Source organism: Protopterus annectens, chromosome 11.part0 (assembly GCF_019279795.1).
Source record: "Protopterus annectens isolate FY-2018-M chromosome 11.part0, PAN1.0, whole genome shotgun sequence".
In the NCBI taxonomy this organism is placed as follows: Eukaryota; Metazoa; Chordata; order Ceratodontiformes; family Protopteridae; genus Protopterus; species Protopterus annectens.
In genome coordinates this window covers 439,062,553-439,085,729 of record NC_056745.1, presented here as the reverse complement: position 1 = coordinate 439,085,729, position 23,177 = coordinate 439,062,553, and the positions used below count along the sequence as shown (strand labels likewise).

The following is a 23,177-nucleotide window of genomic DNA, read 5'->3' as shown; positions in this document are numbered from 1 at the left end:
ATTCCCTGATTGGGATGTGCAGGTAGGCTTCCTTTAAATCCAGTATTGCCCACTAGGCATCCTTGCCTAGCATAGGAAGCAACTGGTAAAGAGTTAGCATCTTGAACTTTGGAATCATCAAAAAGGTGTTTAGGATAGAAAGGTCCAGAATAGGACGCCATAAGTTGTCTTTTCTGGGTACCAGGAAAAGCCTTGAGGAAAAACCTTGTCCCTTTTCCTCTTCTGGTAAAGTCTGAATAGCCTTTAAGCTTAAGAGAGAGAGTATTGCTTTTGAGCCTCTGCCCACTGATTTGGGGGTAGATCTGGCTAACCATTTGGGGTTGGTAACGTGTGGAAGTGAAATCTGTATTGTTGGGAAACTATATTTAAAATCCATTTGTCCTGGGTAATAAGTTCCCAGTTTTTTGCTTGCAGAGCAATCTTTCCCCCGAAAGGAGCAGTCAGTTGAGAAGTGCTTGGAAGTTTTAAAGTTAAGTCATTGAGACAGCTTACCATAGGGGGGAGAGTCTTACCACTCTCCCTGATTTGGAAGTGTGAGCCCCCCATTGCTTAATCCTGTGCGTACCCTGGGACTGAAGCTGGGTGTTCTGTTGGTTCTGGGTCTGGACTGTGGAGGCCTGGAAGAGGCAGGAAAAGACCAATTCTTAGAGGGTCAGTGATTGCTAAATCTTGGAGGCTGTACTTGTAGGAAATCTTTAACAGTTTGCATAGATCTAGCTTTTTCCTCCATCTTTAAGAACTTCTTCTGCTTTGTTGCCAAACAAGCGGTCCTGATTTAAGGGAGCATCCAGCAATTAAGTTTTAACATGATCTGGCAAAGATTGTTCCTTAGGCCAAGCATGCCTTCTAAGTACAGACCTGGTGACAGCAGCCCTGCAAGATGCCTCTAGTGAATCAAAACCACATTGCAAAGTATGTTTTCCAATCTGTTCAGCAGAATGCATTAAATCCTGTAAATCCTTATTTTCAGCACAGTCAGGAATCAACATAATTTTCTGTTTAAGTAATCCAATAATATGCTGCTGATACTTTAACATATGAAACTGGCAGTTTAAGGCCTTAATGGCCAAGGCTGCAGAGGTGTATACCTTCTTACCCCATCTATCCAGGGACCTGGAATCTCTATCAGAGGGGGTAGGATTTTTGGCAGGAGTAGCTTTAATGCTCTTGGGTCCCTGTTAAATGGTCTCAGGATCCGCAGTAGGATTTTTAAAAAAGAACGTGTGAGAGTCAGGAACCCTGTAATATCTATCAGGTTTTCTGGGAGCAGGAGGTAGAGAGTCAGGGGCCAAGCTAGATTCTGAACAGGCATCATCAACAATGTCTACTACAGGAGGGATAGCTAAAGGCCTGTGTTGAGGCAGGAGTATGAAATCCCTAAGCCTTTTTTTAGAATCAGAGTAATCCTGACTTTCCCAGCGAAAAGAAATCCCTAAGCCTTTTTTTTAGAATCAGAGTAATCCTGACTTTCCCAGCGAAAATGCTCCCTAAGAGTATGCAAGGTTTCACCAAAAGAAAAATCCTATGGGGGAGAAGCAGAGGGAATAGAGTCCTCTGCATCAGAATCCTCATAGGTAGATAAGGGTAAATCCTGGTCATCAAAGGAAACAGAAATTTCAGAATCCTGGTCAAAAGTATCATAAGCAAATTCAGTCCTAGGTCTCAGAGGGGGAAGACTGGCTTCCCCTGATTAAAGCAATAAGGTCTTCAGCCATTCTCATCATTGGTTTTTTAGGCATAGAGGCCTGACCATGCGGCCTGGGCGTCGGTTTTCTAAGCATGTTTCGAGTTTTAGGCCTTGAAGAAGATGGCATCGGTTTAATATGCAAGTCAGTAGGCCTGAATACACCCCTCAGAAGCCAGTGCCTGCACAGCAGCTCCAGACCCATCCAAGGGAGAGACATCCGCGGGTTCCATAGCTGAAGCATCGCGTGGCATACCGGACTCCGAATGGGTCTCAGTAGAGGCCTGCGAATCAGAAGTAGCGGGCATCAGGGGCTGCGAAAGCACCTGAGTACCGGCGAACTGGCTTAGGAGAAGCGTCGGCAGTTTTGGACCTCAGCGGCCTGTCTCTGTCTATCTTTGCGTTTTTTCAGAATCCCGGTAGTCGGATGGCTTACCGACATTTCTGAATAATTGAACCGAAAACCAAAATATTTAGAGGAGGAAATATACAGACGGATAGTGCGCGGATTAAATAAAGCACAAAACCGACAGCAAGGTACGTCGTGGTCAGGGCCTAGGCAAGGAATACAGTACGAATGAAAATCTTTATGAGGTATTTGCTTTCCACAAGTAATGCAATTATTAACTTTTACTGACATCAGTAAGGAGCAAGAAAAAGTTTCCCCAATGGGGTACTTAGCTTTAGCTGAAGACTTCTGTTCTGAAACTCAAAAATGAAAATTTCAGGAGTCAGCCGACTGGCACTTGCAAACTGCTTCTGCTTCGGGCACCGCGTGGCAAAAAAACTGATGTAATGGCGTCGGCTGCATATTTTATACCCCTGACGACATGATGTCATGGAAGAAGGGACAGCAACTGACACAGGACCCAAGACTTTGTTAATCAGGCTGACTGACGGCAACCTGCCAGCAGATTACCCAAATGTAATGACTGCAACAGTGAAACACAATGAACATCTGCAACAGTTTTTTCATAGAGCTCAGTGATACCGGACTTGGGGGAAACTGTTGGTCCCATTTGACCTGTCCTTGTTTAGCTGACACTATTCTTGCAGTTTATCACAATGCTTGCACTTTGGAGGCAGGCATTTGCTCCCCTTCTAACTGTCCTCAGGATAAATGTGGTAGTGTGGACAGTAGCCCTCATTGTGCACTGGACCAAGGAAAAAACGATAACGAGAATGAAAGTCCTTCTGAAGGATCCGTTTACCATACTCTAAATCACTATCAGATGTGAATCTACAAAAACTGCTAACATGACTAGACAGAAACGATATCAGTGACATAACAGCACAGATACAGCTGTGGGGTCTACTCCCGCACAAATTAGATCAATTACTGATGCTGTAGTGCGGCATGGGGGGGAGGGGTGCTGCACTCCTGAGTGGTGACACCCTTCTGATGAAATGTTAGACAGAGTCCCCTTCTGTTTGAGTTGGTGGTAACTCATGTGGAAGTTAAAGATTCTACTGTGCCTACTGAAAACATAAGGGGATTCCCCTGATGCCCTGGCCACATTTCCCCTAGTAGCATAAACGACTCTGGCCTCCTCTGAGACGAGAGTACTAGCCTAGTGTGAACTAAGCTGTTCAACTAACAAACAGTAAATGAATAAATAAATTCCTCTTTGGGGTACTTATCCCTCTGCAGGCCAAACTCCTGTACTAAATACTCTTGGATAGCATGCAACTGTAGCAGCCACCTCAGCAAGAAAGATCTGGAGATGGAATCAACTAACACCCTGTTTATTACCACCAATGTCTTAACATCCAATTGGAGTCAGCTGAAGCCACGGGGGGGGGGGGGGGGGGGGGGTTAAAGCTCTAGAAAGGCAGATCAACCTTTGGCCTACCCAAAGTCAAGATATCCCATTGATAAAGGCCTAACACAGTGAATAGTACAATGAACATCCACAATTAATTCCTCATTTTATGTAGATGTTTTCTTTTATGCATATTTACTACCCTCATTTACCTTAATGAAAAAACAGCTTACCTCTAACTGATGCAGAAGATTTTTTCCCTTTTTATTTATCTCAACCATTAACGTAAAGATTGCAACTTTTATATCTTGTTCGACTTTCTTGAAGTTGTCATTCATTTCATTAATCCTGTAAAATGATCAATGACAAATGAGTACCTTGATTTTTACTAACTCTTAACATGACATTTTGGTCTCTTACTCAGAAAATTATTAAAGAAAAGCATTGCTCACTTGACAAAAACTTTACAAAGGATCTTGGAAACAAAAGTTATTATTTAAAATAAGCAGAAAAAAGGAGAAGATAATTACTTCTAAACACAAACCTATGCAAAAATTCAATAACTTCAGAGCAGTGCTGTAAGGTAGAGCAAATCCTCAAAGAATTATTTTCTGCTTTTCTTTAGATCCCTAATCTTGACCAATGTATATGTTACACCACACTCAATACATACACATACATGTAAACAGTTTTAAAACTCAGTCTTATGTAATTCATATGCTGATTACCCAATCTGGTTTAGGGTTTTGGTAGTGCCAAATCATATTGTAGCATTCAACAGAAACAAGGTAGAGAAATTAATTCTGGATGGGGCACCAAGCTCACCAAAACCATACGTTTTTCATTTCCAACAAACGGGTAAACAGTATTACGCAAACTAGCTCACTCAAGAATATAAAAACAAAATTAAATTTGTAAATTCCACCTTCAAGCATGCCTGGATCCTGCCATTTTGACTACTGTCTCAGATGCAAACAAACACAAAATCAAAATCACAGAAGAAATGCCTGTGACCAAGCAAAAAAAAAAAGGTATAAGGACTGAACAAAAAAGGAGTGTTTTCACTTATCAAGTGGGAGGACCAGCCTAGACAGTGACAGCTTAGCCAAGTGGAGACAGGCCAGGACTCGCATTTCACTTCTCCCCATTCAATCCTTGTGTGAAAAAAACATCTGCAAATTTCTTTCTCTCTCTCAAAAAGGAAAAAAAGACAAGCAGAGAAAGGAGTGCGCCAGGACAGAAAGACACAAAGGAACACAGACTTGCAGTAAAAAGCAATGGTTTGCACTGTTGAGAGGTCTGGGGAGCAGTATTACCAGACAGAAATCTGGATTGGGGTGGAGGTCGGTAGCAAGAAAAGACAAATTTCAGAGAACGTCAGCAGAAGACTTTCTTCATTTTAATCATCAGCCTTCCCACCACCAAGTACAGACAATATGAAAAGACAAAGTAGTTATGCAGGTATCTCCTTTTTATATTAAATACTAAAGAAAGTCACCTGTGGCAGGTATCTAATGTAGGAAGTACAGCAGTGTGAAAACCATCACCATAGGTTTATAGGTGTGTACTAGGCTAATACTGTCCAGTCCTTTGGTTTGTTAGCTACAAGGGTGTGGTGTACTGGGGTTAGAAGGCCATTAAGGCTGCTTTGTTGGTGCAGTCTAATAAGAGGTGCTTTAGTGGAGCAAATTATTCTACTAAATCTGTTGGTATTGGCACTCACCGCTCAACTAGCTACTCTAAGCGTGCTGGCGCAGATGGTATTTGCACTATATTGCTGCTTTACAGGTTACAGTTTTATGGGCTCTTCTCCAGGGAAAATTTGCTTTCTAGGAGTTTATTGCTGTAGAGGGCATTGCGAACCTGCGCAAATGTGCAAAATTTATAGCAGCACAGAAGAAACAGAAAAATAAACAATGAGCTGTCTGGCCAATGAAATGACTTCACTACAAGTCCTTTTGTGCAATTCCCAAATCACACAGACCAGGTAAATATCTCTGGCCAAAAGATGAATGAAACTCAGTCCTCCTAATGTAAAAGCACAGTAGAAAAGACTCACACAAACCACTTAAAAACTTGCTGGAAATCCCCTGCTGAAGGCAATTTCAAGACAGTGTTGCAGCAGTAAAGAAAAGTTGTGTAAAAGCTTACCGTAACTATAGATGTCCTTCTCTTCCATGTTGCAGTATTTATCACATATAGGTTTTCTTCTCCTGTTACGCAAACATCCGGCCGGTATACAAAAGTTTTCAGTCACTGTATGGCGCGTGGGATGTCTGATGTGGTTAGCACAACGTGGGCCATAACAGTGACGTCTACACACACCAGCCCTCAGAACTGTAAGCCCCAGCTGGAACCAGTCCTAGCAAGGGTAATGCCAGTACACTGCACCATCCAGAAAGTACAGTTGTGTACACTTAAAATAAATGTAGATGTTTGAGTGTATTCACTGTTGCAGTCATCACACTTGGGTTATCCTGCCAGGGGTAGCCCTCAGTCGGCCTGAATACCAGAGGCTTAGTATTTCTGCATCAGTTGCTGTCGCTTCAGTACTGATGTCAGGTTGTCAGTGGTATAAAAACAGGCAGCAGATGCCATTACATCAGTTTTTCTTGCCCCAAATATCAGGAGCCTCCAAATAGGGAGCTAAGTTACGGTGGAAAAATACCACTAGTAAAAAGTAAATCCCAACAGCCCTGTAAGGAGTGAGGAAGAGAGAAAGAGAGACAAGGGGGTTGGAGGGTGGGAAACCAGGACTGCAACAGTGAATACACTCGAACATCTACATTTATGGTAAGTGTACACAACTGTACTATGTTCTTCATGTTTCACTGTTGCAGTCATCACACTTGGGTTGATTCCCAAAGCTGAAGAATAGGTGGAGGCAGTCAAGAAGAGTTGGGGCTGGCTAGTATACCCTGTAGGACTGCAGTTGCACAACCCGCCCTGGATTTGGAAAAGATAGGCAGGTGGTAATGTTTGGTGAAGGTATGAATAAAACTCCAAGTTGCAGCTTCCAGAAAGTCCCTGGTAGGGACTCCTCTGAGAAAGGCTGTATAGGTTGAAGTTGCACCAGTGGAATGTGTTCTGACCCCCTGAGGGGGTGGTTTCCCACTGTGCTTGTAATAGAAATGGATACAATGTGCTATCCATTCGGAGATGGTTTGCTTTGATATGGCCTTGCCCTCTGCCCCTGGTGCTAAGCTGACAAGTAACTGGTCAGATTTCCTAAAGGGCTTAGTCCTATCAAGGTAGAATCTTAGCTGTCTGTGCACATCTGAAGAGTGCAGGATCCTTTCCCCCTTATTTTGTGGCTTAGGGAAAAATGTGGGCAAATGGATAGATTGGTTGAGAGCCACACTGGACACCACTTTACGCATGAAAGTCGGGTTAGTCCTGAGGGAGACCCTGTCAGCATGAAAAATGATGAAGGGTTCCAAGCCTGTAAGTGCATGTAGCTCAGACACTCTTCTAGCTGAAGTGATGGCCAGAAGCAAGGCTGTTTTCCAAGAGAAAAATTTTAAGTCTGCTGATGCTGCAGGCTCAAAGGGGGGTAAGTGTGAGCTTTTCCAACACAACGTTAAGGTCCCAAGCATTGGAAGGGGCTCTTCTTGGTTGCCTTAAGTTGTTAGCCCCTCCCAGGAAATGCTTGATGAGAGGGAGTGAGAAGAGAGGTGGCTCATGCAGTACTGGGCAGAGATGGCAGAGGCATGGATCTTAATGGAAGAGAAGGACAGGCCCCTGTGGAGTAGGTCTGCTAGGTAATCCAGGATGAGAGGTAAGGAGGGCTGTGTTGGGTCTGCTCCTTTAGTCTGGATCCAAAAACAATACCTTTTCCACTTGTCAGCATAGGATTTTCTAGTACTGGGTCGTCTGGCTTCACATGTATGACATCCAGTACCTGCTTGTTTAGGCTGGCCACTAGAGTAAAAGTCATAGAATAAGCCAGGCTGCAAGGTTCAGGGTCTGCAGTTGAGGATGCAAGAACTGTCCCTCCTGCTGAGTCAGGAGAGCTGAGATCTGGGGGAGGTGCCATGGAGGCAACAGTGACAGACTTCGCAGCAGTGGGTACCAGTGTTGGCGTAGCCAGTCTGGGGTGATCAGGATTGCCCTTGGTCTTTCCTCCCTTATCTTGAGTAAAACTCTTGTAAGAAGAGGTAGAGGGAGAAATGCATAGATTGATAGGTTTGCCCACTGGAAGGATAGGGCAGCCACTTTCCAGGTATTGCTTTGAGGTTCCCTGGTGCAGAATTTGCTGAGCTGGTGATTATAGTGGGAAGCAAATCGGTCCACTTTCGAGGTAACCCATTTCTGGGTCACAAGGCTGAAGGTGTTGTGGTTTATTTGCCACTCGTGTGGGTCTAGGAGATTTCTGCTTAAGTCGCCTGCCAGAGAATTTTGGTTGCCTGGCAGGAATTGAGCTTGCAGGTGAATATGCATGGCTGAGGCCGTGTTCTAAAGGGTCACGGCTAGCCGCAGAGTGGGTGTGTTCCCCCCTGCTTGTTGATGCACCACATCACTGTGATGTTGTCGGTTTTGATTAGTAGAGACCCCAGAGAGAGGAGGGATCTGAAATATGTCAGAGCGTACTGAACAGCTAGCATCTCTTTTTGGCTGATGTGCAGATGAAATTGATTTGGGCTCCAGTGGCCCTGAAGGAACCTGCCGTCCAGATGTGCATCCCAGGCATAGTCTGATGCATCTGTGGTTAGGGTCTGGGCGGCATGGGGTTGTGTAAAGAGAAGCTCCTTGTTGTGGTTGCATGCTGCTTCCCAACCAAAGGAACTCTTTCCTTAGACAAGGGTATCGTAGGTATGACAGTTTCCAGGTCCTGAGAATGTTGGCACAAAAGACTTAAGTACCACTGAAGTTTCCTCATATGCAGTCTGGCATATGGAATTAGAATGCAGGAGGCCATGAACCCTAGAGCTAGCAGGATTTTCCTTGCGGATAACTGGGTTCTGGTGGTCATTTGAGAGAAGTAGCCTGTCAGACAGGCTTGTTTTTCTGGAGTAAGGAATGCCATCTGGGATGCTGTGTCCAAGCTTGCTACCAGGAATACAATATTTTGACTGGGGACCAGTTTGGATTTCTTTTTGTAGATAGTGTACCCCAGGGAGGTTAGAAGGTCCTTTACAAACATCAGGTGCTGCAAAAGCTTTTCCTGACTGCTTGAATCAGGCAACCGTCCAAGTAGGGGTAAATTTGAATATTTTTCTATCTGCAATAGACAATGGCTGGAGCCAGGCATTTTGTGAAAACTCTGGGAGCAGTGGATAAGTCAAAGGGAAGTGCAGAGAACTGCTAATGCATAGATCCTGCCCTGAAAAGTACAGTTTTGTACCTACCATAAATGTAGATGTTCGAGTGTATACACTGCTGCAGTCATTACACTTGGGTTATCCTGCCGTCAGGCGGTTCCCCCAGTCGGCCCGAGTTCCAAAGTCTTGGTCCGGCATCGGTTGCTGTTGCCTCCTCCCTGACGTCAGTGCGACAGGGGTATACAAGATGCAGCCGACACCATTTTCTTCAGTTTTTCTTGCCCCAGATGTCAGGTGCCCCCACATAGGTAGGCACTTCAAATTGCTAATAAAACATAAATAAGAAAAGCAAACAACAAATTTCAGTTACTAACAAAAACTCCCCATAGGTAGTAAAGGGTAGAAGACATAGCTACGTACCAACAAGTAAGAGGGGAAGGAGGGAGGGTAACCTGGACTGCAGCAGTGTATACACTCTAACATCTACATTTATGGTAGGTACAAAAAGTACAGTTTTGCACCTACCATAAATGTAGATGTTAGTGTGTTCACACTGCTGCAGTCATCACACTTGGGTTATCCTGCCGTCAGGCGGTCCCGCAGTCGGCCAGAGTTCCAAAGTCTTGGTCCGGCGTCGGTTGCTGTCGCTTCTTTCCTGACATCAGTGCGCTAGGGGAATACAAGATGCATCCAACGCCATTTTCTTCAGTTTTTCTTGCCCCAGATGTCAGGTGCCCCCAATAGGTAGGCAATACATATTGCTAATAAAAAATATACATATAAAAATAAAACAATACCTTCAGTTACAAGCAAATACACCACAAAGGTTGTATAGGATAGAAAAGTATAGATAAATCCAGCTAGTTCAGAGGGGATGGAGGGAGGGTAACCTGGACTGCAGCAGTGTGAACACTCAAACATCTACATTTATGGTAGGTACAAAACTGTACTATGTTCATCGTGTTACACTGCTGCAGTCATCACACTTGGGTTGAATCCCAAAGCTAAGGATGGGTGGTGGAACTAAACAGGGTTTGGAGAGGCTAGTAGGCCCTGCAGAACTGTAGCGGCAAAGCCAGCTCTGGTTTTAGAGTATACAGGTAAGTGGTAGTGCTTGGTGAAGGTGTGCATTGAACTCCAAGTTGCAGCCTCCAAAATATCCTTGGTTGGTACCCCTCTGAGGAAGGCTGCTGATGTTGCTGTAGCCCTGGTGGAATGGGGCCTGATGTTACCAGGCACAGATTTCCCATGCTGTGTGTAGCAGAAACGGATACAATGTCCTATCCATTTTGAAATGGTCTGTTTTGAGATAGCTTTTCCTTGTGATCCTGCAGCATAGGATACAAAGAGCTGGTCAGACTTTCTGAAAGCCTTAGTTTTATCCAAGTAGTAACGTAATTGCCTGTGAATGTCCAAAGAGTGTAGGAGCCTTTCCCCTTTGTTCTGGGGGTTTGGATAAAAGGTGGGCAAATGAATGGTTTGGTTTAGGGCCACACTGGATACCACCTTTGGCATAAAGGAAGGGTTAGTTCGTAAAGAGACTCTGTCTTGATGAAAAATGATGAAAGGCTCCACACTGCCATTAGGGCCTGTAGCTCTGAGACTCTTCGTGCTGAAGTTATTGCTAGCAGCAGGGCAGTTTTCCAGGATAGGAACTGTAGATCAGCTGTGAAAGCTGGTTCAAAGGGCGGTAGTGTAAGTTTTTTCAAGTTGGTGTTGGTGCTCTCCGGGGCGGTCTTATGTTCTTAGCCTCTCTGAGGAACTGCCTTAGTAATGGATGTGAAAATATAGGAGGATCCGTGTTGTACTGAGCTGAAATAGCTGAGGCGTGGATCTTAATAGATGAGAAGGAAAGTCCTTTGTGCAACATCTCAGTTAAACATTGAAGAATCTGAGGAATATTTGGGACAAGGGGATTTTGGCCTTTAGCCTGGTTCCAGGCGCAGAATCTTTTCCATTTGTCTGAATAGACTTTCCTGGTGCTGGGCCTCCTGGCCTCCAGAATGACGTCCATCACAGCTTTAGAGAGAAGTGTTGACTGGTTGTTTAGGCAATTTGCCATGCAGCCAGATTTAAAGTCTTGAGCTGGCTGTGTAGAATCTGATTGTTTTGCTGAGTGAGCAGGTGAGGAATTGTAGGTAAAATTCATGGTGGGCCTTGAGCCATATTCCTTAGTATTGGATACCAGTGTTGGCGTGGCCAGTCTGGAGCAATGAGCATCATTTGTGGCCTCTCTAATCTGGCTTTCAGCAGCACCTTTGCCAGAACAGGCAGTGTAGGAAAGGCATACACTGTCAATGTTTTCCAACTGAATGAGAGGGCGTTCACTTTCCAAGCTAGTGTGTGGTATGTTCTTGTGCAGAATTTCCGTAGTTGGTAGTTTTGGGGGGAAGCAAACAGATATATGTCTGGGCTCCCCCATTTTTGAGTTATCATTGCGAATACTTGTGGATCTATTTTCCACTCGTGAGGATCTATGATGTTTCTGCTTAGATAGTCTGCCAATGTGTTTTTCTTTCCTGGCAGGAATTGTGCTTGCAGTTGAACTTGGTAGGTCAGTGCTGTGTTCTACAAGGTCATTGCTTGTCTGCATAGGGGGTAGGAGTGTGTTCCCCCTTGCTTGTTTATGTACCACATCACTGTGGTGTTGTCGGTCTTTATTAGGAGTTGTCCTGGATGTAGTAGGTCCTTGAAAGCTGTTAGGGCATTTTGTACAGCTAGCATCTCTTTTTGATTGATATGTAGATGCCTTTGGTCTGCAGACCATTTGCCCTGAATACACTGTCCTCCCATGTGCGCTCTCCAGGCATAATCCGATGCATCTGTTTTTATAGTTTGCCTGGCTGTGGGTAAGGTAAAAGGCTGACCCTTGTTGAGGTGACAAGCCTGAGCCCACCATACCCACCATAGAAACTCCTGTTGAAGGCAGGGTATGAGTGGAATTATTGTTTCCAAGCTGTGGCTGTGTTGAGTCCATACGCTTTTCAGATACCATTGTAATTTCCTCATATGCAGTTTTGCAAATGGTATTAGTAGTATGCAAGATGCCATGAATCCCAAAGCCTGCAGAATTTTTCTTGCAAGGAGTTGGGTCTTTGTTGCCATCATTTTGAAGTATCAAGTCAGTTGCCCTTGCTTGTCTGGCGTGAGATAAGCCATCTGGGCCGTTGTATTTAAGCTGGCACCCAGGAATATTATGTCTTGTGAGGGCACTAGTTTTGAATTCTTTTCATTCACTGTGTACCCTAGGCAACTTAGTAGGTTTTTGACAAACGCCAGATGCTTTAATAGAATGTCCTTGCTTTCTGCTTGAATAAGGCAGTCATCCAGGTATGGATATATTTGAATCCCTCTTTGTCTGCAGTATGCAATTACTGATGCCAGGCATTTTGTGAAGACCCTGAGCACAGTAGATAAGCCAAAGGGCAGTGCAGAGAATTGGTAATGTGTTGAACCTGCTATAAATTGGAGGTATCTTTTGCAATTTTGTCTGATAGGGACATGGAGGTATGCCTCCTTGAGGTCCAACGTTACTAGCCAAGCCTTCTTGCCCAGCATGGGAAGAAGTTGCTGTAGTGTTAGCATCTTGAATTTGGGTACTTACAGGTATGTGTTTAGAATTGAGAGGTCCAGAATGGGTCTCCAGGCTTTATCCTTTCGGGGAACTAGAACAGTCTAGAGTAAAATCCTTGTCCTTGCTCCTGTGTAGGAACCTGTTGAATGGCTCATGTCCATGAGAGCCGAAATTTGCTATTGAGCCTCTGCCCATTGATTCGGTGGCAGGTATGGCATTCCTTTCATCCTTTGCAAAGTGTGAAAGTGGAATCTGTATCCTTGAGATACAATATTTAGGACCCATTTGTCTTTTGTGATGATGTGCCAGTTGTCTGCAAAAAGTGCTAGTTTTCCTCCCAAGGGAGCTGCCAAGAGGGATTTGCTTGGCAGTCTGAGGGGTAAGTCATTGTGTTTGTCTTCTGATAGTTGAGACCTGTCTTCTCCTGCTTTTTGGGTTGTGGCACCCCATTGTCGAGGCTGGTAAGCCTCTGCCCCTTGGGCGTCTGTATTTGCTACTCTGTGGTCTGGCAGAAGCTGGAAAGGACCAGTTTTTGGTTGGCCAATTTCTGCTGAAACGAGGGGGTTGAACCTGTAAAAAAATCCTTGACAGTCTGCCTAGATTTTGCCTTATCCTCCATTTTCTTTAAAACTTCTTCTGCTTTTACACCAAATAAAACATCCTGTTGTAAAGGTGCATCCAATAACTTTGCTTTAACATGATCAGGTAAAGTTTGTTCTTTTAACCAAGCATACCTATGTATGAGAGACCCTGTCACTGCTGCTCTACAAGAAGCTTCCAATGAATCAAATCCACATTGCAAAGTATGTTTTCCCACTTGTTCAGCTGCATGCAACAAATCTTGCATTTCCTTGTAATCAGGCTGTTCTGTATGTGTGAGCATTTTATGTTTTAATTGAGACATCAATATTGTTGATATTTCAGCATGTGAAACTGAATTTAAGGCCCTCATAGCTAGAGTAGCTGAGGTATATACTTTCTTTCCCCATCTGTCTAGTGCTCTAGAATCCCTTTCAGATGGCACAGAATTTTTAGCAATAGAGGCCTTAACCCCTTTGGGACCCTGAGAAATGGTTTTTGGGTCAGCAACAGGGCTTTTATACAAGAATTTGTGTGAGTCAGGGACTCTGTACTATCTGTCTGGTTTGGCTGGTGCAGGAGTTAGTGAATCTGGGTTAAGGCTAGATTCTGAATAATCATCATCCACAATGTCTAACATAGGTGGAATAGCAAGTGGTCTGTGCTGGGGTAGTAAAAGGAACTCTCTGAGCCTTTTCTTAGAATCAATCAGAGTAATCCTGGCCTTCCCAGTGGAAATGTTCCCTCGTGGTATGTAAGGTTTCCCCAAAAGAGTAGTCTTCTGGGGGAGATGCAGAAGGGATAGACTCTTTAGCATCAGAGTCTTCATAAGGGGGGAAAGGAATATTCCTGTTCCTCAGAAGAGTCTGAGGAAATTGAAACCTGGTCAGAGGAAGCGTAGTCCTCCTCCTGTCTTGGCCTTTTATCAGGAGGGGGATGGGAACCCCCGATTAGGGTAATTAAGTCTTCAGCCATCTTAAGCATCTGCTTCTTAGGCATGGGGCCTTGTACTGGAGACTGCTGTGCAGTCTTCTTTGTTTTTAAATGAGTTTTCAGCTTTGCATAGGCTTTAATAGTGAGTATAGTCGGTCTGAAGACACCTTCTGCAGTTGAAGGCGTTTCAACTGCACCAGAATCTCCTTCAGGCATTGAGTCGGAAGGACCTAAAGGTAAAGGTTGTGGAGGCCTAGCAATCTCCGCTTGTGAATCAGATGTCACCTGGGGTTCTAAATCAGCGGTCGTCAGGGGCTGTGTAGACGCCACACTGAAAACCGGAGAACCGGCGACTGGTCTAGCAGAGGCCTCGGAGTCTGGTTTGGGTCTCGGCTGCCTGTCCTTATCTTTGCATTTTTTTATGCATTCCGGTCTGTTGCTCAGACGGTATGGTATAATTAAATTTCTTACCAAAATAATAATGTTGGGCGAAATCAAACAGACATTTAATAGTTCGTTTATTAAACCTAGCACAAAACCGACAACCTGTGACGTCGTGGTCTGGGCCTAGGCAAGGAATAAAATAAGAATGAAAGTCCTTATGAGGTATTTGCTTCCCACAAGAAATGCAATTGTTAACTTTTTCTGACATCGGACTGAGGCAAGAAAAGGTTCCCCAACGGGGTACTTAGCTTTATTGAAGACTTCGGTCTGAAATTCGATTTGAAAATCTCAGGAGTCGGCCAACCGGCACTTGCAAACTGCTTCTGCTTCGGGCACCGCGCGGCAAGAAAGACTGAAGAAAATGGCGTCGGATGCATATTGTATATCCCTGGCGCACTGACGTCAGGGAAGAAGTGACAGCAACCGACGCCAGACCAAGACTTTGTAACTCTGGCAGACTGCAAGACCGACTGACGACAGGATAACCCAAGTGTGATGACTGCAGCAGTGTAACACGAACATCTGTACTATGTTCATCGTGTTACACTGCTGCAGTCATTACAATGGGTAGAATCCCAAAGCTGAGGGTGGGTGGCTGGTTCTATAAGGCATTAGGGGTGGCTATAAGGCCCTGCAGCACAGCAGTGGCGAAGCCAGCTCTGGATTTAGAGTATAGAGGCAGATGGTAATGCTTGGTGAAGGTATGCACAGAACTCCAAGTTGCCGCTTCCAAAATATCCTTGGCAGGTACTCCTCTGAGGTAGGCAGTTGAGTGGCTGTTGCCCTGGTGGAGTGAGATCTAATGCTGCAAGGTACAGGTTTCCCATGGTGTGTATAGCAGAAACGTATACAATGTCCTATCCATTTTGAAATGGTCTGTTTTGAAATGGCTTTTCCCTGTGCTCCTGCAGCATATGCTACCAATAATTGCTCATATTTTCTGAAAGCTTTGGTTTTGTCCAAGTAGAAGAGTAACTGCCTGTGAATGTCCAAAGAATGCAGTAGTCTCTCCCCTTTATTCTGTGGTTTTAGATAAAAAGTTGGCAAGTGAATAGTTTGGTTTAGAGCCACACTGGATACCACCTTTGGCATAAACGTAGGGTTAGTTCTTAAAGACACCCTGTCCTGGTGGAAAATGAGGAAAGGTTCCACTGCCATTAGTGCCTGTAATTCTGAAACTCTTCGTGCTGATGTTATTGCCAGAAGCAGAGCAGTTTTACAAGAGATATATTTTAATTCTGCTGTGTTAGCTGGCTCAAAAGGAGGTAAAGTTAATTTTTCCAAAACAAAGTTGAGGTCCCAAGTTGGAGTAGGTGCTCTACGGGGCGGTCTTATGTTTTTAGCCCCTCTGAGGTACTGTTTTAGCAAAGGATTAGAGAAAATTGGTGGATCCGTGTTGTAATGAGCAGAGATGGCAGAGGCGTGGATCTTGATGGATGAGAAGGAGAGGCCTTTGTCCAGCAAATCAGTTAAATATTGTAGTATCTGAGGAATGTTTGGGACAAGAGGGTCAAGGCTGTGAGCCTGGTTCCAGGCACAGAATCTCTTCCATTTATCCAAATAGGCTTTCCTGGTACTAGGCCTTCTGGCCTCCAGAATGACATCCATAACAGCTTTGGAGAGAGGCATTGCTTGCTTGACTAAGGAATCTTCCATGCAGCTAGGTTTAAGATCTTTAGCTGGCTGTGAAGTATCTGATTGTTGTGCTGAGTCAGCAGATGTGGGATTTGAGGCAAAATCCAGGGTGGCCCTTGTGCTAAGTTCTTTAACATTGGGTACCAGTGCCGGCATGGCCAGTCTGGTGCAATCAGGATCATCTTTGGCTCTTCTTGCCTGGCTTTTATGAGTACCTTTGGAAGGAGAAGCAGTGGTGGGAAAGCGTATACTTGTAGGTTTTTCCAGCTGAATGAGAGGGCATTCACTTTCCATGCTTGTGGATGGTAACTCCTTGTGCAGAATTTCTGTAGCTGGCAGTTCATTGGGGATGCTAACAGATCTATGTCCGGGCTCCACCATTTCTGTGTTATCATTCTGAATATTTGTGGATTCAATTCCCATTCGTGGGGATCCATGATGTTTCTTGCTCAAGTCGTCTGCCAGTGTGTTTTTCTCTCCTGGCAGGAATTGTGCTTGCAGGTGAACTTGATAGTTTAGAGCTGTGTTTCACAAGGTCATGGCTTGTCTGCAGAGGGGGTAGGAGTGAGTGCCCCCTTGCTTGTTTATGTACCACATAACTGTGGTGCTGTCTGTCTTTAGTAGTAGTTGTCCTGGATGCAGCAGGTCCTTGAAAGCTGTAAGAGCATTTTGTACAGCTAGCATCTCTTTTTGATCGATGTGAAGATGCCTTTGTTCTGCGGGCCACTTGCCCTGAATACATTTGCCTGCCATGTGTGCTCCCTAGGCATAATCCGAAGCATCTGTTGTCAGTGTTTGCCTGGCTGTGGGTTGAGTAAAAGGCTGTCCCTTGTAGAGGTGACAAGCTTGAGCCCACCATCGAAACTCCTGTTGAAGGCAAGGAATTAGTGGTATAACTGTTTCCAAACTTTGACAGTGTTGAGACCATACACTCTTTAGGTACCATTATAGTTTCCTCATATGCAGTCTGGCATATGGAATTAGTAGTATGCAAGATGCCATGTAACCCAAGGCCTGCAGAATTTTTCTTGCAGGGAGTTGTGTCTTTGCTGCCATCAATTGAAAGTATTGAGTCAGTTGTCCTTGCTTGTCTGGCGTGAGATAAGCCATCTGGGCCGTTGTGTTCAAGCTGGCACCCAGGAATATTATGTCTTGTGAGGGCACTAGTTTTGATTTCTTTTAGTTTACTGTGTACCCCAGGCAACTTAACTTTTTTACAAACGCCAGATGCTTAAGAAGAATGTCCTTGCTCTCTGCTTGAATCAGGCAGTCGTCCAGGTACGGATAAATCTGAATTCCTTTCCATCTGCAAAATGCAATTACTAGTGCCAGGCACTTAGTGAACACCCTGGGAGCAGTAGATAAGCCAAAGGGCAGTGCATAGAATTGATAGTGCATTGAACCAGCTATGAATCTGATGTATCTTCTGCAGTTTTGTCTGATAGGGACATGCAGGTATGCCTCCTTGAGGTCCAAGGTCACGAGCTAAGCTTTCTTGCCCAGCATGGGAAGAAGCTGCTGTAGTGTACAACATTTTGAATTTTGGAACAACCAGGTAAGTGTTTAGAGAAGAAAGATCCAGAATGGGCCTCCAGGCTTTGTCCTTTCTGGGAACCAGAAAGAGTCTTGAGTAAAATTCTTGTCCTTGCTCCTGTGTGGTACCTTTTGAATAGCTCTCATATCCATGAGTGCTGTAATTTGTTTTTGAGCCTCTGCCCATTGATTTGGTGGCAGATTTGGCATTCCTTTTAACCTTGGCAGAGTGTGAAAGTGGAACCTGTAACCTTGAGATACAATGTTGAGAATCCATTTGTCTGATCACCAAAGTGCCAGTTTTCCTCGCAAGGGGGCTGCCAAGAGATAGCTGTTTGGCAGCTGTAGTGGGAAGTCATTGGGGCTGCTTTTTATATGGTTGGGGCCAGTCTTCCCCTTCTTTTTGGCCTGATGCACCCCATTGTCAAGGCCTGTAAGGACCTTGTGGTTGAACTCTACCTCTTGGACGTCTGTCTGTAACTGGAAAGGACCAATTCTTTGTTGGCCAATTTCTGCTAAATCGAGGAGGCTAAACCTGTAAGAAATCCTTCACAGTTTTCATAGATTTTGCCTTATCCTCTATTTTCTTTAATACCTCTTCTGCCTTAACTCCAAACAACACATCCTGCTGCAAAGGTGCATCCAATAATTTTGCTTTAACATGATCTGGTAACATATGTTCTTTTAACCAAGCATGTCTTCTAATGACAGAGCCTGTAACTGCTGCTCTACAGGAGGCCTCTAAAGAATCAAAACCACATTGCAAAGTATGTTTTCTCACTTGTTCAGCTGCATGCAATAAATCCTGCATTTCTTTAAAATTAGGATCTGAATCTGGAAGCATTTTTTGTTTCAACTGAGACATCAAAAATTGCTGATATTTTAGCATGTGAAACTGGCAGTTTAAGGCCCTCATTGCTAAAGTAGCAGACGTATATACTTTCTTTCCCCATCTGTCTAATGCTCTGGAATCTGTCGGAGGGAACTGGATTCTTGGCTGATGAGGCCTTAACCCCTTTGGGTCCCTGAGAAATAGTTTCAGGGTCAGCAACAGGGTTTTTATACAGAAATTTGTGAGAGTCAGGGACTCTGTAGTATCTGTCAGGTTTAACTGGGGCTGGAGGTAAGGAATCAGGATTTAAGCTGGATTCAGTATATACATCATCCACAATATCTAACACTGGCGGAATAGCAAGGGGTCTGTGTTGAGGTAATAAAAGGAAGTCTCTGAGCCTTTGCTTGGATTCCGAGTAATCCTGGCCTTCCCAATGGAAATGCTCCCTCATGGTATGTAAGGTTTCCCCAAAGGAGTAGTCCTCAGGCGGAGAGGCTGATGGAATCGATTCCTCAGCATCAGAATCTTCATAAGGGGGAAAAAAATATCCTAGGTCTGAGGATGAATCTGAAGAGATGGACACCTGGTCGGATGAGTCATAGTCTGCATCCTGTCTAGGCCTTTTATCAGGAGGGGGATGGGACCCCCTGATCAGAGTGATTAGGTCTTCGGCCATTTTGAGCATTTGTTTCTTAGGCACAGAGTCCTGTCCTGGAGAATGCTGTATTTGTTTCTTTGTTTTTAAAGGAGGCTTAGACTTAGCAGAGGGTTTAATGCTTAACTGAGTAGGTCTGAAAACACCCTCTGAAGCTGCGGGTTGCTCAGCTACTCCGGATCCCTCTGAAGGGTTAGTTTCGGTAGGCTGAAAAACTTGTGCGTCCGAAGGCCCAGCCATCTCCACGTGGGAGTCGGAGGCGGCCTGTGGTTCTGCAGAAGCGGCTGTCAGGGGCTGAGAAGGCGCCTCGCTGAAAACCGGAGAACCATCGACTGGCCTAGAAGAGGCTTCGTTAGTTTTGGGCCTTGGATGCCTGTCCTTGTCTTTGCACCTTTTATGTATTCCTGTCATCGGGAGTTCCGACGGCGTGGTGTAATTGAATTTTCTGCCAAAATAATGTCGGGCAAAATCAAACCGACGTTTAATAGTGCACTTGTTAAACATAGCACAAAACCAACAACCAGTGACGTCGTGGTCTGGGCCTAGGCATGGGATACAATAGGAATGGAAATCCTTATGAGGTATTTGCTTCCCACAAGAAATACAGTTATTAAATTTTACTGACATCGGTCTGAGGCAAGAAAAAAATTCACCAACGGGGTACTTAGCTTTGTAGAAGACTTCGGTTCTGGATTCGGAATGAAAATCTCAGGAGTCGGCCGACCGGCACTTGCGAACTGCTTTTGCTTTGGGCACCGCGCGGCAAGAAAGACTGAAGAAAATGGCGTCGGCTGCATCTTATATACCGGTCACACTGACGTCAGGGAGGAGGCGACAGCAGCTGACGCCGGACCAAGACTTTGGAACTCAGGCCGACTGGGGAACCGCCTGATGGCAGGATAACCCAAGTGTAATGACTGCAGCAGTGTAACACGATGAACATTGTAGATATTTCCTGTAGGAGTCCCTGATTGGGGTGTGCAGACAGGCCTTCTTTAGGTCTAGGGTGGCTAAACCAGGCATCTTTGGACAGCATAGGGAGAAGCTGCTGTAGGGTGAGCATTTTGAATTTTGGTACCACCAGGAAGGTGTTTAAAATGGACAGATCTAAGATTGGGCGCCAGGTGCCCTATTTTCTGGGTACCAGAATTAGTCTGGAATAAAAACCTTGTCCTATCTGTTCTGCAGGAACAGGCTGAATTGCCCTTATGGAGAGCAGGGACTGAACTTGTTTTTGTGCCTCTGCCCACTAATTTGGAGGAAGGTCTGGGAACCCTTTTGGAGTTGGCAGCGTGTGGAAATAAAATTTGTACCCCTGGGATATTGATGACCCTTCGATCACTGGTGATGGAGGTCCAGTGTTTTGCATGGTGGGCAAGTTTTCCTCCTAGGGGCACGAGCAATTGGGCAGAGGTGAATGGAGAAGTCATTGCAAATTCTTTCCATAAGGGGGTGGCTTAGCACTCTCTGTTTTAGAAGTGGAGTTACTCCATTGCTTAGATGTCTGTATATCCTGAGACTGTAGTCTGGAGGGGTCCGTTTCCCCTAAGTCTAGTTTGAGGTAGCCATGAGCGGGCTGGAAAGGACCAATGTTTGATGGGCAATGCCTACTGAATCTTGGAGGCTGCACTTGCAAAAAATCTTTGACTGTCTGCAAAGACTTAGCTTTTTCTTCCATCTTTTTTAAAACCTCTTCTGCTTTGATGCCAAACAGATTGTCCTTGTTCAGAGGTGCGTCTAATAATTTTTATTTGACATGGTCTGGCAAGGTCTGCTCTTTAAGCCAGGCATGTCTTCTAAGTACAGTTGTGTACACTTACCATAAATGTAGATGTTCGAATGTATTCACTGTTGCAGTCATCACATTTGGGTTATCTGCCTGCAGGTATCCCTCAGTCGGCATGAATACCAGAGTCTTGGGATTTCTGCGTCGGATGCTATTGATTCTTCCATGACGTCAGCTCGTCAGGGGTATAAAATATGCAGCAGACGCCATTACATCAGTTTTTCTTGCCCCAGATGTCAGGTGCCCCCAAAATCGGAAGCAATTTCATGGTATGGCACACCCCGAGCAAAAAGCAAATTCCCATGATATAAGATATGCCGAACAAAAAAGATAGGTAGAAGTAAAGAGAAATCAGGGGCTGCAGGGAGGGTAACCAGGACTGCAACTGTGAATACACTCTTAACATCTACATTTATGGTAAGTGTACACAACTGTACTATATTCTTCATGTTTCACTGTTGCAGTTATCACATTTGGGTTGATTCCTAAAGCAGAGTATGGGTGGAGGTAGTTAAGAAGCATTAGAGCTGGCAATCAGGCCCTGTAATACTGCTGTGGCAAATCCAGCTCTGGATTTAGAAAAGATAGGCAAGTGGTAATGCTTGGTGAAAGTGTGTACAGAGCTCCAGGTTGCAGCTTCCAGGATGCCCCTGGTAGGGACTCCCATGAGGAATGCTGTAGAGGTTGATGTAGCCCTAGTGGAATGTGTTCTGATCCCCTATGGGGTAGATTTTCCATGGTGTTTGTAGCAGAAATGGATGCAGTGTGGTATCCCTTTAGAAATGGTTTACTTTGAAATGGCCTTGCCCTCTGCCTCTGCAGCAAAGCTGACTAGCAGGCTAGTCAGATTTCCTGAAAGGCTTAGTCCTGCCCAGATAGAACCTGAGCTGCCTGTGCACATCCAGGGAGTGCAGGATCCTTTCCCCTTTATTCTGAGGCTTAGGAAAAAAAAGTAGGCAAATAAATGGATTGGTTTAAAGCCACACTAGATACCACCTTGGGCATAAATGACGTGTTAGTCCTGAGGGGAAACCCTGTCCGCGTGGAAAATAATAAAGGGCTCCACGCCCATAAGGGCCTGCAATTCAGACACTCTTCTTGATGAAGTGATGGCTAGAAGTAAAGCTGTTTTCCATGAGAGGAATTTTAACTCTGCTGTGGCAGCAGGTTCAAAGGGCAGAAAGCGAGCTTTTCCAATACAAAGTTAAGGTCCCAGGCAGGAATGGGAGCTCTCCTGGGGGGTGTTAAAATGTTGGCTCATCTCAGGAACTGTTTGACCAGAGGATGAGAGAAGGGTGGCTCAGTATTATACTGAGCCGAGATGGCAGAGGCATGAATCTTAATTGAAGAGAAGGATAGGCCTTTGTAAAGCATTTCTGTTAAGTAATCTAGTATATGAGGTAAGCTGGGCACAGCTGTGTCCATCCCCTGAGACTGGCTCCAGGAACAGTATCTTGTCCACTTTTCCGAATAGGATTTTCTAGTACTAGGCCTCCTTGCCTCAAGAATGACATCCAGCACCTGCTTACTAAGAGTTGCTGGTGATGAATTCAAGGGGATGAACCAGGCTGCTAGGTTCAGGGTCTGTAGCGGAGAGTGCAAAATCTGGCCCTCCTGCTGGGACAGCAGGGAAGTGGTCTGAGGCAGGTGCCATGGAGGAACTACTGTCAGACTGCGCAAAAGAGGGTACCAGTGCTGGCAGGGCCAGTCGGGTGCAATCAGGATTATCCTTGGCTTGTCCAGTTTGATCTTTAGTAGAACCTTCGACAAGAGGGGCAGAGGGGGAAAGGCACAGATTGAGAGGCTTTCCCAGGTAAAGGACAGGGCATCCACTTTCCAAGCTTGGCTGTGGGGAGTTCTGGTGCAAGAATACAACCTGTTGGCTGGGTACCAAATGTGATTTATTTTCGTTGATTGTGTACCTCAGCGAAGTTAGAAGTCTCTTTACAAATGTCAAATGCTGTAGTAGCAATTCCTGACTGTCCGCCTGAATCAAGCAATCGTCCAGGTATGGGTAACTTTGAATCATTCTCTGCATGCAAAATGCAAAGGCTGGAGCTAGGCACTGTGAATACCCTGGGCGCAGTAGATAAGCCAAAGGGAAGTGCAGAGAACAGATAACGCATAAAGCCTGCTCTGAAACAGGTATTTCCTGCAAGATCCCCTTATGGGAATGTGAAGATAAGCTTCTTTTAAGTCTAGGGTTGCTAGCCAAGAGTCCTTGGCTAGCATAGGAAGCAGCTGTTGGGAGAGTAAGCATTTTAAATTTTGGAACAAGCAGAAAGGTGTTGAGTATAAACAGATCCAGGATAGGCTGCTAAGAGTTTTCTTTTCTGGGCACCAGAAACAGTCTGGAATAAAAGCCTTGTCCCCTTTGTTCTGCTGCCCACTGGTTTGGGGGGTGGTCTGGCCATCCGCTTGGGGTAGAGAGTGACAAAGTGGAATCTGTAACCCTGGGAAATAAGAAGTTATGTACTCAGCATAACGTTCCATCT

At 45.0% G+C, this 23,177-nt stretch overlaps 1 protein-coding gene across 3 annotated transcripts in view; it reads right to left on the bottom strand.

Moving 5' to 3' along the window:
- The window catches only part of TRIM24 (tripartite motif containing 24), a 1,966,170-nt gene that overhangs the window by 1,438,837 nt on the left and 504,156 nt on the right, over window positions 1–23,177 (bottom strand). For all 3 annotated transcript variants that reach the window (XM_044087935.1, XM_044087936.1, XM_044087937.1), the window contains exon 6: window positions 3,681–3,795. In XM_044087935.1, coding sequence (XP_043943870.1) covers window positions 3,681–3,795 — 115 coding nt within the window. The remainder of the gene's footprint in view (window positions 1–3,680; window positions 3,796–23,177) is intronic.